Here is a 10,456-nt window from a genome sequence, read left to right as displayed (position 1 = left end):
GAAGATGTTGGTCTGGCCATGGATTAGTGAACTGCTAGTAAAGTAGTAATTTAACACCTTTAAATCACCTGGGACAAAAACATATTCAATGTTTGAGCTTGACTCTAAGGGTACCCTACTGAAATAAAAGGACAATGCCAAGTAACTAGACAGTTACTGACATTCTACATAATACATATTTTTTCCTAGAATCTACTAAATTTCTCCAAAGAGAGTCTGAAAATGTGATAATGAATTGTTATTGACACACTTTCTTCCAAAAAAGCCCTCTATATCTTCCAAACTGTCAGCAGAAGTGTTATGCTTCAAGATACAATTTGTGGGAACTTTTAAAACAATGAGGAGGTTTAGATTTGTATAGTAATACACAGCAACAACAAGGTCTTGAGGCACTTGATGTGTGAGTTCACAATGGTTTTGTTCACATGTTCTGCCAGAAAATTATAATGGTTTCAAATACTTGCAAACTTCCCTTGCCAATATCTCTTCAAGGCAGGGTAGCAGAAGCATTTCTGCCAAATACTTCCGTCAGTTGTATGTCCAAGGTTAAATAAATAATTCTAATGTTGGCATTAATGTTGCTAATTTTTAGTCAACACACATGCAAACCAAAAAGAGGTAATATGACGACAAGTAACTCTTGTTTACACTTTGTTGTTATTTTTCTTTGGTTTAAAATATAGGTGAAACACAGTTTATGAAATATTTCATTTACAACTTCATATTGGTATCTGTGTGTTCTGCAGTAAGTCCTAAATGTTGCTTCAAAATATGTTTGACATCCAATGCTGTATTTCCTACCTAGTACACAGAGAAGGAAATCAGATGTTCTTCCAGAGAAAGTTTCATATTTATTCGAAAGGCATACATCTCAACTGACTTTTTTATTACTTAAAATTTTCAATTTCATGAAACTTAAATTAAGGAACTTCTTACTGTTTCAGTTACATTACAAGCAATACTCATTGGTGTACATTGTAGGGCCTACACAAACCCCCCATACCTTTTAACTGCCTGAGTAAAGGTTTCAAATGGAGTCCCATGGATCTCATCCACTGTGAAGGAAAACATCAAGGCATCCTGGACTATAAGTGTCTTGAAAAATATTTTAAAGCTTTGGAAAGTTCTTCATCGTCAGAATGCACAAATGCAAAATAACCTATCCTATATCCAAAACAATCCAAGGTCTAATAATAATAGCTGGATTTTAAATTTAAGAAACAGTCATTAAATACACAGTATGAAAACAATTGGCAAATCTGAAGATGTGATTGTTATACATATTATATATAAAAAAATATAACAATACTGCTATATTGTTATATTTTAAAGTTGCCTTAAAGTTTTAAGGTAACAAGAACTACATTCGTGCAACTTTCTGACACCAAACTTCAGTACTGTCAAGAAAAAGCCTGGACTCTTTGAAATGTTTTTATTTCTAGTGTCCTGACTCAAAGGACATGTACATTTGATCTGATCCAGAATGAAAAATGTCCTGTAGTGAGATGAAATAAAGTATAAAAAAATTTCAGTCTAACAAAAATTTTAAGAAGAGAGTTGTTAACTGAGGTCTGTGGTTAAAGTCTAAAGAAAATTTTGTCTGCTATCATGTTATAGAAGAATAAGTACATAGTCATAACTGGATTGTAATATCTAACCAGGCACTTCTTAAACACCTTGTTAGTTTCAAATCAAGGATAAAAAGGAGGTCCTTATACCATTTGATGTTTCAGAAAGGCATGAATCACTAGTATGCCCCTCTACTTTTGTTATATACAAAAATTTTCACTCAGCTTAAAAAAAATCAAAAAACTCATATGGGTTATGATCACTACAAATTTTAACATGTCAGCTTTAAGCAGGAGAGTACTGCAAAAGTGTCTGCTAAAATGAAAGCTCCAGGCTTTGTCTGAATTCTCAACACAGCAAACAAACTGTCTGACTGCAAACTTGCATTTCATTTCTAAAGCAAAAGCTGTAAAATAAACTGCGATGTACAACTTCAATATGATTTTAAGAACTAATTAATGCTGATACCAGAGGTGATTTATTTGGCTTTTTGGTGTTCTGTGTTTGGTTTTGTTTTTTCAATAAAACCTTCCCCTCCTGACAGAATACTGTTAAACACAGAAAAAAAATTGCTACTCTCTACTATTGTAAATCTTTCAGATACAGTAAAAAAACTTCAACATACAAGGGTTTTAGATAAGGTCATCAATCTGCAAAATGTTATACACCAGTAATAAGGCATCCACTTTACAGCTGTTTAAACAAAAAAGGAAGCTTTTCCCAAAATATATATTTTGGATCTCTGTAAACAAAGTTTATATGTATTGCTTCCATTCATTTCAAAAATATACAACCACATGGATTGAAAGTGATCTTGGTGCTATGAATTTTAAATTACTGTAACTTATGCAGATGTAATCTGAAGATACAAACCCCAAATATTTTTGAACTTAGTATTTTGAAATACATCAAAAAGTTTAACTATGCTTATGTGAAAAGAAAGCTAAAAATATACCCCAATTTTTATGTCATTTAATTGAACAAGGAAAGTACTATGAAAATAAACATTCATCTGGTTTCCTAACAATAAATATACAGACAGTTATTATAACATACTGCAACACACAGGAAGTATTACTACATTGACCTTAATGTTCAATCAGTAGTTTTTAAATCTTTCCTCACTGAGGTCTGAATCTTCTACCTTGTCAGCTGTCCAACAACTTTTAAGAGGGTTTTATTTTCTTGTTTCAACTGTTCATTTTCATCTTCTATATCATCTAGGTCCTGTGCAAAAAAAAAGAAGAATAAACATTTCCCAGGACATAAACAAACTCAATTAGTAGCAGTAGGAAATTAGCATCTTAGCTCTGAAACGAAGAAAATGGGGTAGGCAAGAATTAGTGTCACAGTAGGTACCCTTATAACTGTTAAACTGGCCTCTTTCCAAGTGTTACCGTAATGAAAATATGGTATTATTAAATTCCCACATACAAGCACCTTTAAATAGAAATATATTTGAACTACAGCTACAGCAGAAATTAATGAATAAAGAAACCAAAATAGGATGAGTGTGATTATTTTTCTGGTATATACAGAGAGTGTATTAGTCAGCTCTTGCCCCTGCTCTCCCGGACTGTGCTTGTCTGCAACCGTCCCACTCACATATACACATCACTGGTTATTACTGCAAGATCTGCTTTGTATTTTAAATTAACTATCAATATTTTCAGAAACAGAGCTGCCTGTTCATTTTTTGTTTTCTGTGAAAAAAATTAAAATGGATTTTGTAACTTCCATCTAAACTGCTGAAAGACCCAACAGCACACACGGTAATAATGAGCACTCTAAACAGATTGCTTTCACCCCAAATGTTTGTCTCTTTTCCACCAATTACCATTTTTATCCAGTTCACACCATTTTTATTACTTCACTTCCTACCAAGTCTTTGCAAGCCTTTAAACTGAAAACCAGTGAAAATCGCTGCTTAATGCAAGTATTACTTGAGTAAAAGTAATTTTACTCTACAAAAAACCACACAGAAGAAACAGAGTATGAACAAAACAAAGAAAGAAAAAACAGAAGAATGGTGTCAAGAACAGCACTTTAAGGAGAAAAATTAATGACAGGCAAAGGAAAAAGTACCAGAATTCTCATTGGAAGTCCTAGATGTCTCTTGATTCAAGTCTGAAAAAGCCTCCTGTTGCTTTAAGTAGTGAAGAAAAGATTTTCTTTCTCTTGTCCCTTTAAGTTGTTAAGCAGCATTTGATATATGAAGCCTAGTTCCTTATTTCTTTTTAGTGAGGTCATTCCAGAAGTGCATGCTAGAGATGATCTGTTTAATTGGTATAATAATTTTTAAAAGCCTCTTCAGTTTGCAAAGCCAAAATCCGTACCACAAGACCTCTGTGATGACTTTATCTTTTTTTCTAATGTGGAATCGAGAAATCACTAGCAGAAATTCCTCTGTGCTTCACAGAAGTAATGCTGCGTCACAGTATGAATGACTTCCAGGGAAAGCATTTGACCCCTCCAGCATAACAGATACAAGTGGCTTAAACAACAAAATAGGGAAAGTTTTGATGCTATAAATACAGTTTAATATAAAGAAAAATACTTTATATTCTCTTTTGTGCAATTCGGATCAATAATCAGATGGAAGGGACAACAAATTTGCAATAAAATGTGGGGGGTTTTGTGTGTGTGGGTTTTGTTGTTGTTTTCTTTTTTTTTTTTTTTTTCAAGTCTGATATACAGAATAGTTTATTTGAACTTGTTGACCTAGCCATTGGGTGTCTCAATTAAAGCCTAACTTAAGACCCTCTGTTTAAAATACCGCAATTGACTCAAAAGAAAATATTAGAAGTTTGTGAAATGCTTATGCTGCAAAAATAACATTCCAAAGATTACTACAAGTAAGAGTTGCTTGAATACGAGCCAGGAAAAATAACTGCTGCAGTTTAAATATCTACAGAAACAATGGGCTGTGAGATGCAGGGGATTTTGCCACTTTGAGGTTTCTTATTCAGAACTAATTTATGCTTATTAGCAAAAAAGAGATGCGATAGCAGGAAAGCTTGAACTTCACATAGCAAAAGAACCAATAACTACACAACCGACACTAACTGGACTGTAAATCCTCATTGACAGACTCTCTCCAAACACACTTTTAACTACAATGACATCTTGCTGAGGTCAGAGATGACTAAGTGTAAACTAGTCAACAGCTGAACTTTGCCTACAAATATTTAAATATTATGAGATGCCTTTCCCTTCAGACATTTGAGGTTTTTATGAAGCAACTACCCCTTTCTTACAAAGAACATGGCAGACATACTTTTAATGTCTAATGTAATGGAATGAGGGAATGCCATTTATGGCAGAAAGCCTTTTCTGTTCCTCAATATAAACGCAGCTCAGGATTCTTGGAAAAAGAGTTTTTCAACTGCAACACAAGGTCTTAGACAATCAAGGATGCATCCATAGTTATGAACTGATTGAAACTTGTAAAAAGAGCATGTCTTTAATACGGACTGAGCAGTCAGAAACTATGCAGTAAAATGGCTTTATAAGAGGTTATTTAGGGTCTTTGACATTAAATTCTTTCCATACCCATGCATCTCAACATGCAATAACTATACATTTTGATTAACAGAAAAGCTGGAGAAACACCATGAACGTGTAGATTTTCAAATTTAGAGACCCCTATTTAGATTGCCTACGAGCAAAATTTTTTAAAAAGATCTCTGCATTAGTTCCCTAAGGTAAGTTTAGTCCTCAGAACATCCTTCTATCTGAACAGAAGGCTGAAGATCACAACTGTTCTTCCATGCAAAGCATCCAAACCTGGTACTAGGTCTGCAAGGTAACACTTCACAAAGAACAAGCGGATGTCCAAGTGCTGGCTCTCGTGTTCTCAGTTATGATAATAAACCTGAAGCAAATATAACTGCCCTATTAACTTTCGTAACTTTCTATCATCAGAATAATGCAGTATTTCTGCAGCTTTTCTCTTTCTAAATCCACACGGATAGCCCATATAGAAGCAAATATAAATCCAAGAGTTAATAAACAAGAAAGTAAAGCTGTATCTGTTTTAATGAAAGCATCACTTTTCGAGACATGGGTTCAAACTTTTCTAAAAAGACAAATTATACTGGTCACAAAGTCAAAAGATAGCTTTTTGATCATTAAGAAAAGCCCAAGAGACATGGACATAAATAACTTGCACTCAACAAAGCAAACAATGTTAAAGCTATGAAGAATGCCGGACTCATGGAGAAAATAAAAATTCCATCCTCTTCTGCGTTTAAAAGTATTTACCAAGAAAGCACCAATAAGATGGCTTTGTAGATCTCATGGAAAGGCATAATTTTAGTCATAGTATAATAAAGTGGTTTTTGAAAGGACTATATTCTATTTAATGTTTACTTTCATGCAACAGGCAGAAATTGTCACTATCCTTAACACAGGCAAGGCACAGACACTGCCTGACTTTACTAGAAATGTTCAAAGATGGTTTCTAGTTAAACACTTCATGGATTTAATTTAGGACATCATACTTCAAATACAGCAGAAAAAATAACATTGTTTCTGGAACAGCAAACCTCTGTCACGGTCTTAAACCACAAGATTCCAGTGATTTAGGTTATTTTGATTCGTTCTTTCTGACCTTTGAGGCAGGAAGTCAGATGTGACTAACAGTATTAAATAGCTTTGCCATCCATTATGTTGAAGAAATGAACACCTGCCTTGACTGTAATAACGTCATCATCTTAGATGTGACAGATTCTTTCCAGAATAAAAGAATGGCACAAAGACCAATGCCCCCCTTAAAACAGAAATCTCTCCAAAACAGGCAATACCTTATTTATCCTACAGACTAACCTGCAACTTTCTTCATTAAAAAACCAAAATATATGTTTCAGAATAATCTCCTTTCATTCTCAGATTAGTTTGCAAACTTGTGAATGCTGTCCTTCTTAGCCACAGATGAAGAATTGCAAAATGCAATTTTGACATTATTCATGCAGAGTTATTGCCTCCCTTCACTGCTGTATTGACCAAAGCCATATCTGCACTGGACTAGAAGAGGCATATATCCCTCATACATCCAGGCTCCACACCTCAGCCAGGAGGTGCAAGATGAGGTCACTAATCCACTCTACGAAAGAATTTGTTTGCCCTTACAACTGGGGCAACTTTTTCTATCAACTTTTAAATTTCTCATCCTGTTCCATTTCCAAGCATGTCTCTGTCGGAGGTGGGACCAGCAGAAGCCTGCAGAGAATGGAGAAGAATGCAGAAAGAGCTGCAAGAAAGGCTCAGAGTAAGTCCTCTAGCAACAACAGCTGCCCAGAACTGCCTGAGACCCAGCTACAAGACCTCTGCAGGATTCCCCTCTCCTGTGCCCCCCAGACCACACCTTCCCTTCCTCCCTAGCTATCTCTTCCCCCTAAATGGCCAGACATATCCCTACAGGCCAATCTCTCCAAGTTCCCTTATCAGAACCCCTCGGGATTCGATGTTTCCTAGCAGAAACCCACCCCTGTACCAGAACCTTCTGTATCCCCCTGTATACAAACCGTCATCTTGTTTTAATAAACGCCATTTTGGGGTCATTCGTCTGTGACCGTTTCCTATCCAAGATGTGCCTACAAGGGTCTATCGCGGGGACAAACCCCCCCTCACGATATGTCTCCCTCTTATAACTCCCTCTTTTTCTGCCTTCATACCTTGCCTGAGTGATGCTACCTCACATGTCCTGCCTTCTTGACTTGTTCTGCCTTTACTTATGATCAATCATAAAGAGTATGAGAATATGTGTCAGAATAGAAAAAACTTGCTCCCTAGTCTTTTTAATATCATCTAAATTATTATTAGTAATTAAAAGCTGACTAAAATGAAATTAAATTTCTAATTACTTTGAAAAAGTCCTGAGGAACAAGTTATTGATAAAACTGTCAAAACCCCAATTAAATTGTTTCCTGGTATTCTACATACTGAATCTGGAAAGAGACAGTCAAGTGCTTTTGCTTTTATAACCTTGCTCTATGAACAACAAAATCAAGCACTCCAATAACACAGAAATTAGAGAAGTCAATCATCACAAACACAAATTACCTGAAAAAAAATATATAACTTATGACATGCCTCTTGAGAGCTATGCAAGACCCCTCATACTTAATTCTCTTGTGACCTTGCCCAGTGGATGCAGGTGTCTGAAGAATGGAACAGAGAATGCAGAGACTTTTTTCCCCTCTTTCTAAAAAATCACATAAGAAAGTATTTGCTCACTCTGTTTAATAAATCAATTTCTTCCTTCAGCTTTCCAATTAGTTCCTCTTTGTCCTGCGCAATCTTCATTAATCTTGCATTGTCCTGTCTTTCCTTTGCAAGTTCCTAAAATCAGAATACTCAATGAAGTCGAAAATTTTATTTTTATTTTAATATACAGTTTAATATCACTTAAAACAAAGAAAGAAGAACCTCCACACACTTACTTATAATTCCTTTTCTACAGCAAGTCAAACCCACATCTTCAAGTCCTTTTACAAATAAAGCAGCTAAAGAAACATCCGAGATAATATTTTTACCCACAGCACATCTGCGTGATATCTGATTCAAATGATACTGTTTTAATTAATATTTAACTTAAGCATGAACCCAAAATGGGATAAGGGCCCAAAACAGAAGAAGTAAATGTGAAGTATGAGCTTCCAAATTTCTTATACTCGGAGGATTAGTCTTTTCTGATGGTTGGGTTTTGGTTTTGGGATTTTTTTGGTTTGGTTTTTTTTTTAAACTACCATTACCAAGGAAGGAAGACTAAATGTTAGATCTCTGGCCCTGAATGTGAGAAAAAATGAAAATGCCCATTAGGAATTCAGTAAGTCAGGATTCAGAATACTGAAAGACAGCCCTTAAATCTTCCTCTATTTTTTTGTGTTAGGGGCAATTTAAGTATTTCAGAAAGAAGCTGATTTAGAAGGGAGGGTTATGGTGTACTCACTCTAGTCAAGATTCCTCAAGTCTTAAAAAGCCAGTAATTTCTACAAAATACATTTTATTTTCATCCTTTCCAACACCTATTCAAATTGTGTTTACTTAGTAACTCTGATCCATACAATTCAATACAAGAATATTTGGCAAGTTACCCACAAAAAAAGCTCCTTCAGAGGAAGACAGAAAAGCCAGTAATAAATTACACAGATGACATTATTTAGCAAAATACTGGCTTAGGTGAAAAACTGAGCTTTAGCATTATTATATTTCCCCAAAACTGTTTGTAGGAAGTCAATCTGAAATAATGAAAACTGTTTTAAATATGTATTTTGAATATTTAAAACTTTAACAACTGGATAGCAATAAATTTCATAGTATTTCAGTACATTAAAAAAATCCCAAACCATAAGTAGATCACAAACAGGCTTGCTAATTTTCTGAACAGTCAGTGAGCCCCTTCTCCCCCCAAGATATTTGTTCTTGGTTGGTGCGTCATGAGGTACGAAAGAGAAATACGCAGAGCACTGCTGGCTCTGATATCTTTACCTCAACTATTTCTCACTTACATACCAAATGAAAACTAAACATCCATGATTTGAAAGTTCACATTCTTCTCAGTCAGTCTGACTCTTTATACATTTTTATAGACATAACTATCTGTACTTCAAGCATTTAGCATCATTTCTATGTATTTTACTTGTAAATTTCCCCATGGACTTTCCAAAGTACTTTATTTCAGACGTATGCCATAGAGAGGTTAGTTGGCACTTACCCTTTCAAGTTCCTCAATCCTCTTTTCCAAAGTGTTACTTGGTAGAGAACTGCCAGAAGAATTTGCATCCCTGCTGTATCTGCTGTAAGTTGTCCTCTCTGTTCGGGAATATCTACTTGGAGCGTCGTCTTCTGGTGCATTAGCTGTGCTATGGAAGTCAAAGAGCAAAGCAGACATTTAACATTACATTACAACAGACATTACATTTAACAAAATGGAAATGACAGCAGTAACAAAACTGCTTTCCAAAGCACTCAACAGGTCAGTCTAATAAACTGTAGAAAATGTGTGGCTGAGAAATCACTAACTTTGCTACCTCAGGGATTCAAATACTTGGATAATGCAGCTCTCATCCACGTAGGTAATCAACTTTAAACACATACTTATCCTACCTTACTTTTAAAATTTCATGAACTATGCACATTAGAACGCAAGCTAAATAATTTTATTTCAAAGAGTCAAGTTTTAAACCAAGCATCCATAAAGGATGAAAAACAAGTACATGTGCAAAACATAAGAAGAATATCAACTGACTTCTCAGGAACTATGGATTTGGCCTGCACTCCACTATGGTTTCTATGTACAAAACCAGTGCTGATTTAAAAATATGTATAAGAAGTCAAGCATTTTCACTCACAAAACTAACAGTGTTCTTCCCATAGCTATTTTCTTCCTAATAGTAATACTATTTTTACCTTCAGTGCAGAATCTAATGAAAAATGAAGAACAACAGAACAGAATGCCCTGGGAGCAGGCAGAGATACTGATCTTTCCCTCTCTAATTCACCATAACTATACTTCTTAGACTTTGAAAATAAACAGCCAAACTACCAAAGGAAAAAAAAAATCAAAACCAAAACAATCTCTTCTTCTGTCTTCACCAGGGAACTCAAAAGCCACCTGGAGATCATCCTCAAAAGCCAGCTCTAGGTGTCCCTGCTTGAGCAGAGGATTGGACATGGACAAGATTCCCCTCAGAGGTCCCTTCCAACTTCAGTCAGCTTGTGATTCTGCAAAATCACACAGCTGAAGTATGTATACAATGGTTCTCCAGAGCACTTAGGAAAAGAATGAAAAGTACTACAAGCATCCCTATAACATTTCCTTTAAAATAGAGAAGAGTATATGATTAATGCTTTCATTTAACAGTTTTGCATTTCATAACTTTAG

General features: G+C 35.2%; 1 protein-coding gene across 1 annotated transcript in view; it reads right to left on the bottom strand.

The window, feature by feature from the left end:
- Positions 1 to 2,056: 2,056 nt before the first annotated feature.
- Positions 2,057 to 10,456, bottom strand: part of PAWR (pro-apoptotic WT1 regulator) — a 78,698-nt gene continuing 70,298 nt past the window's right edge. Inside the window, exons 4-6 of the mRNA XM_027896091.1 lie at positions 9,287 to 9,434; positions 7,807 to 7,911; positions 2,057 to 2,796 (exon numbers count right to left, since the gene is read on the bottom strand). Of these exons, the coding sequence (XP_027751892.1) occupies positions 2,710 to 2,796; positions 7,807 to 7,911; positions 9,287 to 9,434 (340 nt within the window). The 3' untranslated portion in view covers positions 2,057 to 2,709. The remainder of the gene's footprint in view (positions 2,797 to 7,806; positions 7,912 to 9,286; positions 9,435 to 10,456) is intronic.

Source organism: Empidonax traillii, unplaced genomic scaffold, assembly GCF_003031625.1.
Source record: "Empidonax traillii isolate 1590-97213 ecotype Southwest subspecies unplaced genomic scaffold, ASM303162v1 scaffold477:size924519, whole genome shotgun sequence".
Taxonomy (NCBI): Eukaryota; Metazoa; Chordata; class Aves; order Passeriformes; family Tyrannidae; genus Empidonax; species Empidonax traillii.
Note: the sequence above shows the minus strand (reverse complement) of the source record. Positions and strands in the feature narration are given on the sequence as shown.